The sequence below is a fragment of the Xiphias gladius genome, chromosome 23 (genome assembly GCF_016859285.1).
Source record: "Xiphias gladius isolate SHS-SW01 ecotype Sanya breed wild chromosome 23, ASM1685928v1, whole genome shotgun sequence".
In the NCBI taxonomy this organism is placed as follows: domain Eukaryota; kingdom Metazoa; phylum Chordata; class Actinopteri; order Istiophoriformes; family Xiphiidae; genus Xiphias; species Xiphias gladius.
In genome coordinates, this window is record NC_053422.1 from 9,726,671 (window position 1) to 9,747,311 (window position 20,641).

General features: G+C 40.5%; 1 protein-coding gene across 5 annotated transcripts in view; it reads right to left on the reverse strand.

Annotated features, from left to right (window-relative positions):
* LOC120785123 (ecto-NOX disulfide-thiol exchanger 2-like) overlaps positions 1-20,641 on the reverse strand; it is a 156,317-nt gene that overhangs the window by 100,985 nt on the left and 34,691 nt on the right. For 2 of the 5 annotated variants that reach the window (XM_040119511.1, XM_040119510.1), the window contains exons 2-3: positions 11,209-11,352; positions 11,045-11,101 (exon numbers count right to left, since the gene is read on the reverse strand). In XM_040119511.1, coding sequence (XP_039975445.1) covers positions 11,045-11,101; positions 11,209-11,352 — 201 coding nt within the window. Of the gene's footprint in view, positions 1-11,044; positions 11,102-11,208; positions 11,353-15,659; positions 15,713-18,170; positions 18,674-20,641 lie in introns of those variants that run through there. The other 3 variants (XM_040119512.1, XM_040119514.1, XM_040119513.1) reach the window with 3 other exon arrangements.

Below are 20,641 nucleotides of genomic sequence, written 5' to 3' on the forward strand. Positions count from 1 at the left end.
GTCACGATTATCAGTTCGGCACGTCTCACGTCTTACCTCTGCTTTGTGTTATTGAAGAGAACCCTTTTTTGGAGAGCACAATAGGGCACTGCTCCCCACCGTTTAGGGACAGCCCCCACTGGAACATGAGGCACGGCCTGGTGTGCTAATACACTGTGATTTCACAAATATCATGTTTACTTTTTTTCCCCACGTTTGGATGGTAGTTCAGATCTCAGGTGACAGCCTCATTGCCACTACTGAAATACATTCTCAATTACAACTTATGAAGAAAAGCTAGAGTATTAACTTAGCTTTATTTACTCAGTTTAACCTGTAGTCCACCATTCAGAGTATCTTACAGTTTCTCTTTTGGCCTACAGAATGTGCTGCAGAGACCAGGATTTACTGTAGACTTACAATCAGTAAAAAAAACTGAGCAGACACCCAGAAGGAGGCATTCAATTCTAGTAGCGGGAGGTCTGTGTCCTCCAGCACTTTGAGCTCCTCTAATCTCTTATTCATGTATTCAAGGTGAGAGGGGGAGAAGAGCAGCTACAAGTGAGAGCCCAGTGAGTCAAAGAACAGGGGTAAAGGGGCAAAGAGAGCAATGGTGGTTGGAGAGATGGAAGGAGGGGAGGGGGAAAGAAATGGGAGGTGAAAAGTCCAGACTCCCTTCGTCTTTCAATGAACCTCTCTATCATCACTGGATCCTACATAGGAGAAGACAGGCTCTGGTCCAGGAGCTCCACACAAACCAGGAACAAAGGGAATCCCCATCTGATCCAAATGTTGTCTGAATGGTTTTACGGTAGCCACGGCACTGAGGTGAGGCTTGAATAAGATGTGACTCAAGAGAGCTCTGATCAGAGGTGGCCTGTCATTTTCAGAAGAGAACATCCATTTGGGGAGCTTTTTTGTTCTCAGCACATAATCTGTATATTATATATAAAATTCAAAATACAGAGAAAATAGAAATCTAAGTGTCATATGATTGGATTTTCAAAGTCCCATTCCCTTTACATTATGTCTTGATATCAACAGTCAATGAATTCATTAACGTCTGCTGAGGCTGCACCAGCTATTCACATCTACAGAAATAAAGACTGCAGCAAATACACGACTGTTGAATAATGGAGCACTGAAATACTGAGGAATGAGACATACAGCATAACACCCACATAGACATATTTACACGCACACACATGTCCAGTGTAACTGACGTACCAAACCGCATGGAGACTAATCAATTTGTGTCAATGAAAAGTTAAATACATTGTATCACTAACATCTTTTTTTTTCCCCCATTTATCAACCATCAGCCCAATTTCCATAAGCTCACATCTACACTACCAGTCCAAAGTTTTAGAACACCCCCATTTTTGCAGTTTTTATTGAATTTCAGCAGTTCAAGTCCAGTGAGTAAACTTCAATGGTACAAAGGTAAGCGGTAAACTGCCCAAGGTTTAAAAAAAAGAAAAAAAAGTTTCTTTCTTTTCAAGAGATTAAGAAATAGTTTACATCTTTTCTGCAGCAACGGAAGTAAATGAAACCTTGAAAGGGAAATTCTGCAACAGTGTTGGGACCAACTTTCTGAAAAATATTTGATTTCCACTGTAGAAAGAACGTCACGATTGTGTTCAGCTACTGGATGAGTCGAAAATTTAGATTAAACTTAGTTCAACAAGAAGATTCAACGATTCCTTGTTTTTAAAAACAGCTGGAAAAATTGACGTGTTCTAAAACGTTTGAGCAGTAGCGTACATTCAATCATATATGAATGCACAGAAACCTACACACAAACACAGATCCTTTCAACTCTGACAATGGATCCTCCAAGGACACAGGGAAGCTATTGTGTTCAAAGCCTTGCTTCCTCCGAGGAGAAAGCACACGGCGCGTGTATTTACTGTTTATTATGCAGATATCATCGCTAAGCACTCTCATGTAATGCAAACGCACACACGTGTGAACAAACTCATTTAGAATTTAGCATGTTGTGCTGTCTCGGTGCCTTCGATTCATTTGGTCATGAGACTGTACATGGAAAGGATTTCTTAAGCACTAACACTGTGGATATAGCATCAAGCAAAGAATAACATGAATAATGCACACCTAAAGAAAATCACTGCTCATACGGCTGTATACAAGCCTTTGAAGTCAAGGCATATCTTGTGTTTCTAACTAAGCTATGATGGATCTGGAAGAAAAAAAATAAAAAATCAGGAGTCACTATTGAATTGAGCCTGAAATGGGTTAACTTGCTCCACTTACGTGAGGAAATGGGAGGGGAATGGAACTCTGACAGCACTGCTGAAACTAAAAGTGATACGGAGAGCCGCATGTTCTCACTTTCTTATACATGTCTGGAAGTTTTAGCGAAGCCTTCGTTCACCAGGTAAGGTTGCATTTTGTCAAGTCTGCAGTCCCGTCTTTTATGTAAACTAGTGTATTTCATTAATTTGAAACACTGACAACTATGCATCTAGACTGAAATTATGCTGCTCTAACTTTCTCATTAATTCTCCTTTTATTGTCTAGACATGGCCTCTGCCAGAAGTCCATCTGTCCAACTGTGTTCACTAAACCTGTGTCCATTCCCTGTGGGCACAACTTCTGCTCTGACTGTATCTCAAACTACTGGGACGATAAAAATTTTAGAGTTTTACAGCAGACCGCTGCTTCGGATTAAAACTTTCATTGCTGAGATGGTTGCAAAGGTCAAAAAGAGAGATCAAGGAATATCTTCTGGTTCCCCCAAACAAGCAGGAAATGGAAATGTGCTCTGCAGTCTTTGTCTCACAGCCCCAAAGTCCTGCTTAGTGTGTCTCCTGTCTTACTGTGAAACACATCTGGAGCCTCATCTGAGCATTTCAGCCTTGAAGAAGCACAGGCTGATCAACCGAGTTGAGAACCCGGAGAGCAGGATATTAAGGAAGCATGACGAGCCTTTGGAGCTGTTTTGCAGGGTGGACCAAATGTTTCTATGTGAGTCCTGTAAAAACAGTGGCCATAAAACCCACGAGATAGTTACTCTAGAGGAGGAGGCTCAAATGAGAAAAAACCCAGCTGGGAATAGATAAGAAGCACACGGATCAGATGATCCAGGCACATCAGCAGAAAAATTCAAGAGGTTCAAAACTCAGTGGACGCTAGCAGAAATAATGCTGCGCAATCACTGTCATGCAGCATGCACGCGATGACTGCTTTGGTGGACTACATCAGGAGGAGCCAAGCTGAGCTGACTGAGGTAATTGAGATGAAGCAGAAAAATACTGAAAAAGTGGCAGAAGGAATCATTAATGAACTGGAGGGAGAAATTATGCAAATAAAGCAGAAAAACTTGCAGCTCAATCAGATCTCACTTGGTGACGACCCCTTCATGTTCGGTGAGAATTTCCTTTCTCTTACCATCACTGAGCCCGGGGTTAAGGACTGGTCTGATGTGACGCTTAGCAGTGATCAGTTTACAGTGCAGGGAGCCATGGCCAAGCTGGAGACAACAATAATGAGAGAAATACGTATGCTGTGTGATCCCGACTTGAAAGAAAAGCAGCGGCACACTGTAGATCTAACTCTGGATCCTGACACAGCAAACCCGTCTCACTGTTTCTGCGGATGGGAAACAAGTGACAAATGGAGACCGAAAGAGGAATCTTCCAAACAAACTGGAGAGGTTTGACCATGTCCTTAAGATCTTGGCAAAGGAGGGTTTCTCCTCAGGAAAATTTTACTACGACGTCCAGGTTACAGACAAAACACAGTGGTATTTAGGAGTTGCAAACCAATCCATCGCCAGAAAGGGGGCTATACAATTTAGCAACCAGAACGGCTACTGGACTATTTGCCTGAGGAAGAGAGAGGAGTTTACAGCCAACGCAAGCCCTGCCATTAACCTCCATGTGAGGGAGATGCTTCAAAAGGCTGGGGCGTTTGTTGATTACCAGGAGGTTCAAGTTTCCTTCTATGATGTGGGTGCCAGGGCTTCTCTTTCACCGGATGTCACTTCACCGGGAAGCTCTATCCATGCTCCAGCCCCTGGGGGTAATGACGGCGGCAAAAAGTCAGCCCCCCCTGATCATTAGTCCTGGCGACCACACCAGCTAAGTTTTTATTTTGTTTTCTGGTTTGAACATGCTAAAAAGAGACAGTGAGAAAGATCACAATAGTAGAATGCAGGAATTTTTTCTATCTGTGAAACTCCAGTGTGTCACTCTGGTCGCCCCATCCATCAGCGTCGTGTCACTATGTGTCGCCAGTCACACAGACAGCTGTAGATCTGGAACAGAGTCCCCATGCAGCCATCAGGACATTCACTACACGCACACATGCACATATCTCTCAGAGACACTGATTTTGCTGTACATCTCCCTGGGTTACAAAAAGAAAACTTTACGAACTGGCCGTCAATTTTGATACTTTTAAGCTGCTCTTGGATGCCACCATGATCTTACAAATACCAGAGCTACTTTAAGTCATATACTATTTACAAATGTTTCATAGCATTTGTTTTGTGCTCCTTGGAGTTCCACATATCAGGACTGTTTACTAACAACATGATGGATGGCAAGAATTATTTTCTCCACGAATTAATGTGTACAGTTAAAAGGGTAGTTATTAAATTGATCAGTCACAATGCTGGCGCCTGAGTGGACATATTGCCTTTTCTCTAACTAAAATTAGCCAAACCTGCAAGTTGCAGGCGTTTCCAATTTCAAATGCAGCAAATCTGCCTGATTGGGAGACTTAAGTAACTTTTTAGTGAGCAGAGCCAGTTAAAGTCTATTTTTTTTTTTTTTTTTTTAGGGTTCTGTATCTTTCTTGTTATGATGCTAGTCTGTCAGTACTGTTACGTACTGTTGTGTGTTGAATTAACTGAAAAGTATTGCAATGTCCACTATGTGATATTTGAAAACAATTAATAAAGGTGATTACAAACAGGAGTTTCTTCGATTTCTTTATCTGGACACACTCTTGATAAACACTCAAAAACAATCTAAGAAAACCCGCCAACAGAGAAAGAGACTGGACAATGAATTACTTCGATATGTAATTAAAGTGCATCTCTCACTTAGTGGAATATAAACACAAATTAGAGACTCTCTTGACAGCCTGAGATTCCTACAGCATACTCTAAGCAATTTTGTAGCCATCAATTGCAAAACATTCCACTACTTTTCTTCCCAACTGCAATTTGAAAAACAAAAATAATGTTAATTCTGCCTTTTGCAAAAAAGGGAATAAGATTTTGATGATTGATTTTGATGATGATGGATAATTGTATGGCCATGTCTGAAGTGATAACACGTTACCTGCATAATGGCAACGGGAATATGCCGGTGGTGAATAAATAGGAAGGTAGGGTTAACCTCATGAAACAACAACTTTGTTTTAATGCTCTCACTCTGGCCAAGCCAGAGAAAGACAGGGTTCAAAATCATTAATAATCAACAGGCAGCAGGTTGACAGATATTATGACGGGAAGGCAGGGTTCTCTGCGCATCTTCCAACAGTATGCAGCTGAATCAGGTGCTTCTCATAGCACCAGGTCGAACTTGTCACTTAGCCAGTGAAATGTCTCATATGGACTGGCACAAAAATTTGTACAGACATTCGGGGTACCCTGATGATTTATTCTAAAGGCTTTGGTTACGTCCTCAATAGCGCCACCATGAGGTACACATTTTGATTTTGAGTAAAATCATTAACTACTGGATGGATTGTCATAAAATCTGACATTCATGTACCCCTGAGGATCAACTGTTATGACTTTGGTAATCCTCTGACTTATTATCTAGCCCCATCATAAGGTCAAAGATTCAATTTGTCCGCTACTTTGGTTTATGAACTAATATCTGCAAAACTGACCCATGACCCTCAGTTGTACTTTGAGTTTCGTGATAATTAATGAATGTTACCCAGCTAACATGCTAGCCGGGTAACACGGTAAACATAACAGCTAGAATCTTGTCATTGTAAGCATGTGGGAGTTAAGACATTTTGGGAAAGTGAGGACGTTTTGGCGTGTCCTCACTTTCTGACACACCTTTAAAGGGCTGTTTGAGGGTTAAGACTTGGTTTAAGGGTTAGCGTTAGAATTAGGTTTAGGTTAGGGTTAGGGTAAGGGTTGGGGTTAGGCATTTAGTTGTGATGGTTAAGATTAGGGTAAGGGGTTAGGGAATGCAAAATGTCAATGAGTGTCCTCACAAAAATAGAAGTACAAACATGTGTGTGTGTGTGTGTGTGTGTGTGTGTGTGTGTGTGTGTGTGTGTGTGTGTGTGTGTGTGTGTGGATGTATCTGTGTTTCTGCAAGTGCACATGCCTTTTTGTCCTTCTGTCCTACAGTATGTATCTAATGAAGTACCAAACGCAACGAGATAAATCCATCCATTAAGGTCCCTTAACAAGACTAAATCCACATGGCACGGCTGCTAATGAGTCACGGCTCCATCAGTCGTCCTCGGAGAGCAAGAGGACCTGACTGAAGATGGAGAGCGACCGGGAGTCAGACAGAATTAGACCCTCTTAGCCAGTAAATCTACAGCTCCAACTGTTGTAGACCTCCATCCTTTAGCTGCCAGTCCTTCAGTCAGTGACTTCAAGCTATCAAGCAGCAACGACTGATTAGACACTGGAATCATATCCGACACAGGGAAACTCTAATCATCTGTAATCATTGATCTGCCATTACTGGGCCATACTCATTAGCCTGATGGAACAATGCCCTGTAGAATTCTGTTGTTACTGGGCTATTATTAGCTTTCAGGCTACCGCTGTTCTGAACATGTGTTCTCTGCACTTGTGGCTAACGTAACAGCACAGGGATGAAAGGATTACTCAAGAAACTGGAGTTTGTCAAATAATAAAAACACTCAATTAAATTTATGTTTCAAAGCTTTGTTGCATCTGTGGAAGTATTATACAGCAAAAAAGTGAGAGATGAGAGAAGAAAGAAAGAAGAGTCCAGCAGTAAAAACACCACAAACTATCACAGTTTTGTGAGCATTTTAATTTTGGGGGATGCATTAAGCTATGGTAAGCGCTGCTATACAGTAGCTTACCTACCATACAGCTCAAGTGGCTACTGCCTTCAAGTAAAAGACCGTCATGCCAATTATAAGAAGCATACGAGTAGAAGTACAACAGCAAAATATGTAATTATAAAAGATTGTAAATAGTTGCAGCCTTAAAACAGTATAAGCCAAATAGCGTGTACAAGACAGCCCTACTAAATCTAGATTTCGCTGTATGATCTTAGCACGCTTGCTACCTACACACGCTTTGCTACCTACACAATAAATCAAGTAGAGGGGGTTGCAGAGTACAGCATGATCACATACTGTACACTGTTTGTGTTCCAGTTTTGGTAAATATCAATAAAAAAAGAAATAAAATAAAAAAATGACAAATTAAAACTGAGACAGGGATAGATGTCTGTGATTGTGATAAGCTCATTTTTGCAGGCAAGGCAAGGCAATTTTATTTATGTTGAACACTTTATTATAGATAATCTAATCTAAATGTGATTTACACTGAACTGATATGAAATACATGTCTGTGTTTTGTGTTTCACAAAATTCAATATCTTGAGGGGTGTTTCAAGACATACACCAGAGATAAATTGATTTCAGTAAGAAGACATTAAATCACGTGAGTAAGATTACCTTAAAGGTTTCCTGTTGGTTTTGCTCAAAGCTGTGAGCAAATGAAGACGACCGGCAGCCGGAGATGTCATCATGATAGTAATGCACTTACACTGCGTGTTCCTAACTTGACTTAACTGACAGAGAGAAAAATAATGGGTGAGTGATTTTGCTCTCTATCTCTGAGATGGCAAGAAAAACAACTGGGTGGCTTTTCCAGTGCCAGATCAGATTTTCGTTCCGAAAGGGCTTTGATCTTAAGGCTTTCTGACAGACTTTAATCTGAGCAGACCACACACACACACACACACACACACACACACACACACACACACACACACACACACACACACACACACACACACACACACAGACATCTTTTCATTGAAGCCCACATTGTACAAAATGGACTCGATTTATTTCCAGCTGTCTGTTTGGTTTTTGTGAAATTAGTGCAGTGATGGTGTTACAGAGAACTCTGACAGAGGACACTGTGGTTGATAAATAACAACAAAGTGTCTGTAAAAAGGGAAAGTAAAGTGTAAAACCATGTTCATGCTGAGCTCATCTGTTTTCCTTTATACACAAATTGTGGTGAGTCATACTGTACTGTAACTTTGGGATTCTTTTGTATGCCCATTGAGGCTGTTGTCACAATAGTCGCTTTTCTACATAAACGTGCCGGCTGCACCTTTTCTTTTAGCCGTTTTCAGTGGATTTGTTACCGCAGGTGCATGTCTACTTCAGTTTCATATTTCTATGCAAAGGAGGGACAGACTGTGGGAAGAGGAGGACACTGTAACTACACAGCAAAAAAGTAAAAAACTGAAAAGAAGATCATTTTACTCATCTTAAAGCACCCTTGGTTTTTTTTTTTTATCAGAGTATGACAAAAAGAAAATAGCAGCGCCTCAATGAAAAAAAAAAAGCAGCCCCTAGTCTGAGAAACAGCTGACTGAAATCCTACACAAAAAATGGTAAAAGACAAATGGGAGCAGCAGACCCGCCAAGCGCGACCATATTCAGACATACTTCACTTGCTGTGAGTTTTCAACATTTTGTACAGTGAAAGAAAAATGCATACGCCCGTGCAGCAGGTTTAAGGGGTGGGGATGTACAAGACACAAACATTTTTGAATAGTCTTAGTACATGGTGTACTTATCCATGTTTGGAGGAAAAAAAGGTCATTAACTTTGTAAAGCAGAGATCTTCAAACTGATGGCTGAAATTAGAGTCAGAATTTACACTCATGCTTGGAGTCAAAATGCAGTTAAATCTAAATGTTTAGATTCAGTGGGACTCTCTGAGGTTGTAATTTTTCCAATATCCATCGTGAATAAATATCCATAAATCTACGTACAAATCTGAGGGAAAAAAAAGACACTGCAGAACTTTCCTGAGAGCCTTCACGTTTTTAAGTTTTCTTCACTGTCAGAGTACTACAGTGGCAGTCTTCTGTACGTCTATGGGTACAGTGCAAACAAGAACTGCTAATAGCTAATTCGGCATACTTTTAATGGCTCAAGTTGTAGCCAACAGCTAACTGAATCCTGAACTACATTTTACTTTGCTTACGCCGTTTACATATTCCAAAGCATCATGGCAGCTGGAGTTAATAAATATCAGCTTTTTTCACTTTGCACTATCAATATTGTTTTTGACATTAGGGAACACTGTCTCAATTTTGTATAAGGGGTGGCCCACAGTGTCAGAAATTAAAACCCCTAGGAATATGTTTGTTTATACAGCTTTATGTTACAAATTATTATCTTGTACTCACTCTTGCTATGATTATTAGTCTGGTCTCACTGCTTTGTACCAATGTACTAAAATATTCTCCCAAGTTCTCCCTGATATGCCTTGCCCTTCCTGTGAACCCACGATAAAACCTCCCCATGTCATATTAATTATATTTATGTATTGTCTCCCTCTCTGTTACATCATTGATGTGTTGCCATATACCGTATATGCTTTGTGAAACAGTTTGCTGTTGGTAATCCTCGGCATTGTACCATGCTTTCCCCTGCTGCGGCATAATAAACACGACTCCACTGCTTAAAAGGAGATCCGCATCAGACTGTGATTTCTAAAGCATCGGCTGATTCAACCAAATGCAAAAATTAGCTACAAAAAAAACCAAACACAAATTCCCACACGGAATGAGAAGGAGAAACAAAAAATGAAACAAAATGCAAAAAGGTTAGTACAAAGTAGAGAGCATTTTATCCATATCACCCAATCCTAAAACTTAAGTAATATGAGTACTGTATTTATCGTCCATCCTTTCAACTTTGTTCTTAACTGCTTAGCGCTTGTGGCTACGAGAGGGCTTGAGCGAATCCCAGAATGCATTGGGTGAGAGGCAAGATACACCCCGGACAGGTGTAGCAATATCAAGTAGATGTGTGGATGACATTATCAGTTATTTGCTCAATAATTTCATTATGGTGAAACAAGTTATAGGTCTGTCACGAAAAGCAATCTCAGCTGCCTACAAAAGTCAACTTTTGTTGACGATTTAAAGGGACGGCACTCGCAAGGTCAACACTGTTTGCTGACTGGTGAGAAACATTATTTACATATATAACTGGTAACACTAGCCAGCAGTGGGACTTAAAGGAAGACGGGTCATGCGCAGCTCCTCGCAAGGTGAAATATCTTACCTCTACCTGCGGGAATTAAATTTATAATACCACAAAGAGCACACAGATATTGTCTTTGATGGAGCCGTTGGCGACTGTCCTCGGCGGGAGAAAAAATTAGCCATTTAGCTGACCAGTGCAAGGTTCCGCAGGCCATGTTTGACTAGAAGCAGCACCAGTGAATCAGCTCTGCCCTGCGAGCACTGATAGTTAATATGGAGGCCCCGTGCATCTCTGCCAGATTGTAAATCCAGACCAATTAGTGTCACCCCGACAGATGAGAAGATGGAGTAACACCTCTCTGTTTAAGGGCCCTCTTCTTTCTACCGCTCATTATGGAATTAATTAGAAACCCATTCTTTAATTAGACAGCACGCTGGCCCTGACTGAAACTTGGCTCATTGGGTGAATGTTTGCCCACACACACGCGCGCGCGCTAACACGTGCACAAACAGGTACAGAAAGACATTTTATATGTGACAGCTTGTGTATAACAGGTCAGTATGCATGAGCGAGCCGAAGGCATGTGACTTTTTGATGGATGGGACTGTTGGCATAGTGAGAGGCAGGCCGACGTGAAATCTCCACCGTGCACTGGCTTCCTGGTTTTAGCCGTGTGACCTCCAAACAGTCCAGACAAGCAGAGCTGCGGGCTACAGCAAGCTAATCAAAAACAGCAAAGACCAAACAGGCTACCTCTTTCAGACCTTCTCAAAATAACAGGATTATAGTTTATCTCTCACCAGCAGTTATTTGATGCTGGTAGCATTTAAATTACCTTCCATCAGGCAAAATCCAACCGGACAAAGTGAGCCATTGTAATTCCAAGTAGGGTCTGTGTAACACATACAAAATAGTATTGGAGCATTGTCACAAAACAAGCGAGCACAAGTTTCTTTACTTTTTAGTGCCCTGGTGGCGGTGAGGTAGTAGTGACAGTACCTGGAGCCAGGCCGGTTCTTTTCCTCTTCTTGCCATTTTCAACACTGTTTTCCAACGGACACTCTGTCACCAGCAGCCCGTTGGAGCTGTTGAAGTGAAGAGGGTCGTTGTTGGTCGCTGGGTCAAAGGGGAGAGCGTTGAGCCCTAAAAGTTGCCAAGAAGAACCATTTTAGATGAGATGATGCAGCGGTGCACAACTAACAACAATATGTGTCTTAAGAATACTTTAAAATCCCATTTTAGCTTGAACGCACCACCTTCACAAGTTCAAAAAGTTCATTCAAACCCATGGAGACCCCACTGCCCCACAACCACCACTACAGGATAGAATTAATTGAACGAGCAAGTAACTTCTGTTGCATTGCACCCTATAGAATGGAACCGGGATGAATTGATTAGTACAATAAAGTAACCATTCATATAATTATCTAACTCAAAAAAGTCAATTTAGTGGTAAGTTACTCTTTAAAAATGCATTAAATGTGTAACTAGGATTGTGCTTTCTCACGGTGTAAAACTACCATTATAACCACATCTGCAGGGATTTGACAGAGCTCTTTGATCAATATCATTGACTCATCAAATGCTCCACACCCTGTAATTTTAGCCTTTCATAATCTGACCTTCTGACACTCCGGTTGTTCATTTTATTGGAAAAGGCTATGTAACCTTGCAACTACTGAAAACTGAAGTGCATGGAGTGGTTGCCTTGTTAAAAGATAGCATTAACTGTCTCATGAAAATACTCAAAACTAACTTAATACACAGGAAACACACACAAATATAGTAACAAACACATATATTTCTTTTTTTTTTTCTTTTTTTTTTACATTCAACCCCTATAATTTTTTAAAATGAAAGATGTTACAAAACTTAAAACAAAGACAGACAATGTCTGGAATAATGTGAAAACAAATGATCAAAAGTAACTAGACAGAATAGCATGTCCAAAAATATTACTTAAAAAAATGACAGAACAAAAAAAGAAAAAAAAGTAAAGATGCTCTGAATTCCAATTAGATATTTCTACACTGAGATGCTAGTGTCAAGAGTTTCTAGATCTTCCTCAAATCTATTATTAATGTGGACAGACTGTCTATACACACACACACACACACACACACACACACACACACACACACACACACGTGATATGAATCATAATACTATCAAAGAGTCTGGGCTTTAATGCAGAACAACCAAATCTGCCTAATGGTTTTTAGCCCATATTCAGTTCTATAAATACTTAAATTTCCACCTGCTCATCTTCTCATTATTCTGTTCCTTCAAACGACCTGGTAGTCTGACACAGAATGGAGCAGTAAATAATGTCACATCCTTGAATAATTTTCCAAATAGTAAAGTGGAAGTTATTTCCAGACCCCAAAGAGTGAAAAGCAAATAGGCTCTAAAATATCAGCTATGAAAACTTAGGGAAACATTTATGGTTCACACATAATTCTGCAGACGGCTTGGGAGACACCAGAACCATAGTAATGTAAAAACCATATCATCTCCTAATTTACAACTGTTTCTGTGTGGTTTTTTATTTTATTTTTTATTTTATTTTGTGGCTGAATACAACAGGAATGGATGATGGCGAGTGAATCATGCTCTCTCAAACTGACAGCTTTATTGATCGCTCATACAGGGATGAGACGCGATTTCAGTTATCAAACTCTAACAGCGTTATCCTGTTTACCTCAAAACGTTTGCTTCTGTGTCTGTGTGTTTTCTGTCCTCTGCATTTAGCTATTATTTTTTAATCAATAACCCAATTTAAAAAGTACCATTGCAGTGTTAGTATTTATTCAACCTGTTTATTTTTTTCTTAGTTACACACCGGGGTAGGGACTCTGTCAGACCAGCAGCAGTTTATTTGCTTGATCTCCCCAAGTTTCTCCTCACTGTCTTTACATGGAGATTTTTGAGCCGTTATTGTCGCAAGAGGACCTAATCTTATGCAACTACAGTGAACAAGGTCTTTTTGCAACAGGAAACACAAAAGCTTTGGAGTCTGGACACAAAATCAGATTAAAATTGGCAAAAACTGTAAGTATTTTTTGGTAAAAATGGCCAAAATCTGTATTGAGAGAAAACAGGAAACACTGAGCGGCATCTTGCACCGGGAGTATGACGAGATTTCATAAAGCTCGGTTGTATTTACACTGGTACTAACATGTCTCCACCGTGCACAATAAAAATATATTTTGCACTCCCCCGCTATATTGCCATACGCATACCTTCATCTGAATAAAAAATTACATTTTCATTTAAATTGAAATTAAATATTTATATTTATATGTACTGACAATGGCAGTTTTGCTACACTCAGTCCTAATCCCCATGTATCCTTTTTGATTCATGGTTGGTTCCACATACAGGAGTGCACATATTTCCTTTTTGTAGCTCTGAGTGAATTATGATTATTTACACTTTGCTGCAAATGTGGCAAAAATTTTCACCTGGGCTCACACATCAAATGTAAAGTGTTAAAACTATGATTTTTTTTGCTCTGACAACTGACCCAAAGACTTGGTTTGTCTTCCTCAGTGCTTTTCATCCCTTTTTCCTCTGTGTAACTACTGCACATGCTGACATGAGATTGGCTTCACGCATTTATGGACGCGGCCAGCCTCTATCCCACCGTTATGTCTCGGTTCCATATATTGGACAAGACCAAGCCTGTAATGTGTTTACAAGGGATTTTAATAGCTGCCTTCATTCAGATGAGTCTCTTCCTCATTCACTATTAGACAAGGACAGATGGAGCCTTTCTCTGTGTGGACTTTCACCAATCTATCTTGTGTTTCACTTTGGGATCTCCCCTCTATGTATATGTTTTATGTGAGTGCATCAATCTTTCTATCTATCTACGCTTTTATTATTCCTGCGCCCATCTAATCCATTGTGTCCCTCAGTAATCCAGGTTTTGTGCTGATACACTTTCTGCTGGCAATCTTTTGTGTTACGAGGTCTGCAGCGTTCATGACACTAGCTTATACCTGAGCACTATCTCTGGACTCAACCACACACGTAGGTTTGGCCAACTTATATTTGCAATTTAGGTGACTGAAGACAGAAGCATAACAGTGCAGAATAATCTGGAAAGAGGGCTGGTACAGTATATACTTGTTCTGGGATGAATTGATTGATATTCAATGTGGGAGCACGTTTCATCATGGGCCACTCAGCTTCTCTAGTCCACTTCAAAAGCAACAGACAGTTTCTTAATGCATTGAATGCAGAGTCCCGTCCAGCTTCTTCTAAGAGAAAAATGTTTGCTGCCTGGGAACTGGTCCCAAAGCGTAAAACATAAAACACCTAAAATGTGACTCCAAGTGCAGAAGGTGTCCCTCTTTGAGCAGAGTAAGATGTTTTACCATGACAAAAAACCTTGTAACAAACATTACCCAAAATGCAACTTAACTGCTGACAGTCTGGTCAAGGTTTTAGGTGTGTTATGCTAGTAGCGGCTAATGTTACCTTCAGGCCCAACAAGTCCTCCAACTTGAATGACCACATAGGTTGTTTGTCCCTACCCTCTGATACGACCCATAGGAGCACTTTGTCACTCTATTCACTGCGCCACCTAACTTCCTCCCTTGCTCCCGTCATAATTACTACGGCCACTGGATGTCAGCTAACAATAACACGGAGCTATGGGTCACAATAACCTGCTGGCACAGATAACCTGGGGGCTCATTTTTTTTATAGGAGGACAGGCTGCTTGAGCCGCTCGTCTCAAGCGGAGATGAGGAGCGGGCTACAGAAGTCACTTCTTTCGATCTACACCTCCGGATTGTTTTTCATTTTCAAACTTATAGTCTTCAGCCCCAACCAACACTGACTTAAGTGACATCACTTAAGGACATTATCAGGGTTCTTATAGCTCCCTCTGGAAACAAAAAAGGCTTCATACAACTTTTTTCACATATGCACTTGTGCTCCCAAACACCTGTGAACAGACTCTGTCGTGTAAAATTGTTACCTTTACTCGGTAATCAAAATTGTTGCTGATTAATTTTCTGTTGACAGACTAAACATTCAAGCAGCTAATCGCTTCAGCTGTAAAATTTCTATTAAAGCGAGACAGGCAAAACTCAAGAAAAAGGGGTTCGGGTGATGTAAAGACATCCATATGTGCAACTCCTCCAACTGCAGCCATGAAAAAAACAAAAACTACCTTTTGCATTTGAGATAAGAGGTGGTCTCGGTAGGCAGAAACACAGGGGCAATTTCATGCCAAAATGATTACCAAAATTAAATAAACACCATCGCAGCTGCATCACTTGACTTCACATTTAGCACATAAACAAACCAGTAATTATAGAATGAACAAATCAAAGCACAATGAAGCACTTTCACTTTTGCCGGTATTTCTGTTCTAACCGTCACCTGAGAGCAGTGGTGCTGTAATATGCAGTATGTGACACCAAAAACATGTTTACCTTCAGCCTCCCCTGTAAACACAGTTCTTCATACTGACTGTGTTTCTTCCCTTCCTGGAAAACTGAATCCTTATCTAAACCATGCTCTCGCAGTACATGTGAATACTAATGTTCACGCATGCTCGGGCCTGCATCTGTATTTCTCACCAAAAAGCCCTCCACCTCTTTGCTGTTTGAGTAACGCAGCCGTCGGTGGTTACATCAAACACACCTCCGCACACTCTTTCACTGACTGATTCAGTCTTTCTTTCCGTCTGCAGCCCATCAACATCCATCTGTCTGGGGTTTCTCTCTCTGTCTCTCTCTCTCTCTCTCTCTCTCTCTGGTGCTGGATGACAAACCCAGCAAAGTGTCAGTTCATCTTCTGTTGCTGACTTGATATTTCTGCCGTCAGTCTACCAGCTGTTATTTGTCAACTTTTTATCCGAGACATTCAAAAGCATAAAGGACGGAAACACGGGGGCAAACAGATCAGAGTCTGTGAGAGAAAGAAAGGAAGACAGGGTAGGTTTGTACACTGGGGTGCTGCAAGAAATTCTGGGCCTCAAAACCAATGTGTAGCAGTATGTCCCTCTAAGCCACCCCCTTGAAAGTTTTTTTTAAAAACCCTGTAGCTGTACTCTGGCATGCTTGTGTACTTTTTTGGTGCACTGTGGATGTGTTTTTTCGCTAACGCTACTGTATAATAGCTAACCCCACACTGCATGGTAGTGCTACTAGGACTGGAGGTGGTAATCACAAACTCTGAAAGGGAGCGTGACAAGGATACGGTGGTATAAGCCCAGACCCAACACATACATTTGTGCTGAAGCATTAGCAGAAATTAGCAACTTTTAGAAGCGTCCAAGTTTTTTAATGCCCCATACAGTATGATGCATGCATTTAGACTGCTGACTATAAACGACAAGTCCTGATAGAAGTTATTCACTGACCCATAAATATTTTGTGCTCCTTGAAGCAGAAAAGATTTTGTATTGAAAATTGTAAAAGCAGCACATTTGGTGAATAATTAATGCGGCAGCCTAAAGACCAATTCCATTTTCTTGAATGTGCTCTCTGATATAACTGCTGAACATTTTACATTCCGATAACCTCCAACTCCAACAATTTAAGTAATAAATAACAAAATACGTCATTTTACTTTTTGCACGTCACCACTCTATCAATGGATGGAAACAGCTCTAAATCCACACCTTATAAGGACTCAAATGTTGACTAAACTAATTTAGAGCTGCAATTGACAGATATTTTAGTTACATCGCGAGTAGATTGTTTAAAAAAAACGTCAGACAATGTTGAAGAAAAATCACAAATCACAATTACCTAAAGTCCTGGGTCCTAGAATTGTTTGTTAATCAGACCAACAGATAAAAAGCCCCAACTATTCAGTTTACTGTCACAGAAGACTTACAAAAATAGCAAATCCTCACAAGTGAGAGTCTTGAACTGCAGTAGGTAATGATTGGCATTTTTAATAATTAACTGATCATCAAAATAGTTAACAGCAAATTTTCCGTCACTCAACTCATTCATTAATAGACTCATGACTACAACAAACTGGGGGTGGGAGTGAAAAGACATACCGAAGGTTCCTGTGGCCGGGACTGAAAAGTAGGGACAATGCAGTATGCGTCTTGGACCCGTTAGGAACTAGGATGTAACGGGTCATTTCAGAATAGTGAATGAAACCTGAGAATATGGAGTGAGGAATCTTATAGTATAGGTCTAAATTACACATATTCAAGAAAAGAAATTACATCCTTGAGTCTCCGTGCATCAGTCCCTATCAGGTTTGCACATCTGGAGACTGAAATCTGCCTTTCGTTCTTGTTTGCAACACTGCTCAAGCTCTACCAGCAACATCTTTCTGCATGCAAGCTTAAGCAGACAAGCATTTACCAGAAGGAGACACCTTAGGCCTTATACATAGAGAGATGACCGGTGCAGAAAACCACTTGAACCACTAATCATTAAAAAACACCATGTAATAGTAATAGATCTGAACTGGCCAATGGGCCGCAGACATCCATGCGCAACACAGGTTGATGTCTCCTTAATAGGATACCCCCAACTTTTATCTGTAAGATGAGTCAATACCAGACTACGAACACCACCACACGATTTAGAAAAATCATTTCAAACACATGGAGTATTCCGGTAATTAGTACACCTTTTCTTTTTTTGGTGCTCCTGAAAATGCAGGGATAATAAACAGCAGAGGGGTACAGCAGGTAGCAAGAGGCTGAGAAAAAGTGGCAATCTCTGATGGCTCTGACTTTGTCAATATATAAATATGTAGTACAGTGTATGGCAACCGCCTCCCTCTCTAATTGTTTCTACAATTCTCAGTGAAGATGGTTCTGTTGAAAGATATCCTATTGTATAATATCTTAATGTCCAAGTTATACTTAATATGATGTAAAGGTAAAGACTGAAATGATTAGCTGGTTAAACAATTAGTCAGTCAACAGGATATTAATCAGCAACCATTTTGATAATCATTTGAGTTACCATCCATTCTTTTTCAACCACTTATCCAGATTGGGGTCGTGGCGGCAGCAGGTTCAACCAAACAGCCCAGACATTTTACTCCCAAACTACATCCTCCAACTCCTCCGGGGGATCCTGAGGTGTTTCCAGGCCAGATGGAATATGTAATCCTTCTAGCATGCTCGGAGTCTGCCCCAGGGCCTCATCCCAGTTGGACGTGTCTGGAATACCTTTAAAGGGGAGGCGTCCTTATCAGATGCCTCCTGGATGTGAAGGAGAATCGAAAACAAGCTGCCCAAGGTTCCTCACCAAAAATCTACAAGAGTGAGCCCATCCACCCTGGGAGGGAAACTCATTTCAGTCACTTGTATCCACAATTTCACACAAAATCAACAGAACAAGGCACGAATTGCTTTTTTTTACCCTGATGACTAATTTGGGACATAATATTCCACTGAACTCATAGTAGAGTGCATTCTCTGTAATCATGTTTGGAGTTGTATATTTAACTCTGTAGCTTTTCCTAACTGGGAATTAAACAAACAAATCAAATCAGCACTGAAACACGCTGAGGGATCCAGTGTCAGTTCATTATAGTATTACACCAGGTTATCTTTCTTCCCTTGTCCCTGTTAAAATGATTTTATAATTCTACATTGCTCCATTTTCTCTACTACACAATTTGTCTGCTCTGTGAAGCCGTGTCTTTTGGAGTAAATTAGCCGTCTCAATACATAGATCATTGGATTTTGTTACGAACGTATGAGCAGGGTTAACAGTAGAAAATTGGCACACATTAGCAGGTGCACTCATGTGCATCTCCAAGCGTAGGTCCAAGAGAAAGACTTGGTGTTGAGATGCAGCATAGCCAAACTGTCTCAGCCAACCATGAAAAACCACATGTAGATTACTGTGTGTTCATCCATCTCAAGCAGACAAAGGTCCACTCAGAAACATAAAATATTAACACACCATTGTGTGAATTTGATCTATTTTTTTTTACATAACTTCCCACAGAACCTCTGAACTTATTTGCCCATGCAGATCAGAGGATTGGACAACTTTGACAAAATATCAATTAAGGACAGCGGAGGGATTTGAATTAATGCATGAACTAAGACCTATCTGTACTGGAGTGTGAAAATATGAGACAGAGAAAGTGCATGCTTTATGCAGGCCCAGTCCTCATACATATACACCACAAATCCATTTAAACCCATTTCAATCACTAAATACATTCAGATGGTAATTTAGGCCTAAAGATAATTATATGTTTTGCCATACAGGCACGTATCAGGAGGGGATGCAAGGAGAAAAGAGCTGTCAACACATATTTGCTTCAAAGCTTCAAAGCTTCACTTTACAGTATTCCTGTAATCAAAATATTGAATAATGCACAGCAGTGGGCACACTGTCAACAACTAAATCAACTACAGGAGGCTTTTTCTTCAGCTACTTTTATTCTCAAAGGAGTAATTTGTATTTGCAAGGTTATAGTTCGTATTTTATATTCCAGTTAACAGTGTAAACGCTTGGCCTGACAGAAACAGCCCAGAGAACAAAAAGTGTTTTCTTCTGTTTTTAAATTAAATTTAGACACCATGTCCTTGCCTATAATCAGCCAGTCTCTGTTCTCCCCTGACATCTGACCATTATTAAACCTGCTCTGAAACAGAAGTCACTATGAACTCTACCTGCTGAAACAGAAATGAAGGCTACCATAGACATAGTCATCGCCTTTTCAGGACTTCAGTAATCATATGACTTTAAAAATGTGATTAGACACTAATTTATTTCTATGCCCCTTAGACACAAACATACTGTTCATATTATCATGTCACAAAGGGGCATAACAACAGGATACTACCTTTACATTCTCTAGCCACTGGGACATAATGCTTTATTCCAGTCCAATATTAGGACAAAAGGCAATAAATTAACACTTGCTCATCTTTAATCAGCAGATTGTCTGAAGCTTACTATTTGCAATAAGTTCCTCTGAGGGGCCATAACCTATAACAGAAAGACTGAAATTAAACTCAGCCATCTATGACCTTTCTGTCATCACTTGTATTAGCTGCTTCCTGCCCACTGAACAAAGATATCCAGGCAGAGGGTGACAGAGCCAATGACAGTCATGCTTTTTACAAAAATTATATCGGCCACTAAGGCCGTAAGTCACACTCTGTCACAGCTGAGGGTTCAGGGTGCTATGCAGCCACTCACATTAATCTACTGGCTGATAATCTATTTCCAGGTCAGCTGCTATTGGTCAAATTTAAGTGACAGATTTCTGGTACCATCATGCATGGTGATAGCTCCAAGATTAGCTTCCTGTCACCTGCGGCGGCTGTGTTCCCATAACTGGAGGTTTGCCCGTGGAGCCCGGTCATGAGACATCTAAGAGTCTCTATGCGAGAAGAGATACCAATAGATAAGTCAACGAATGGAACAAGTCATTACACTATTCATAGACTGGACGCTCCGGCTCA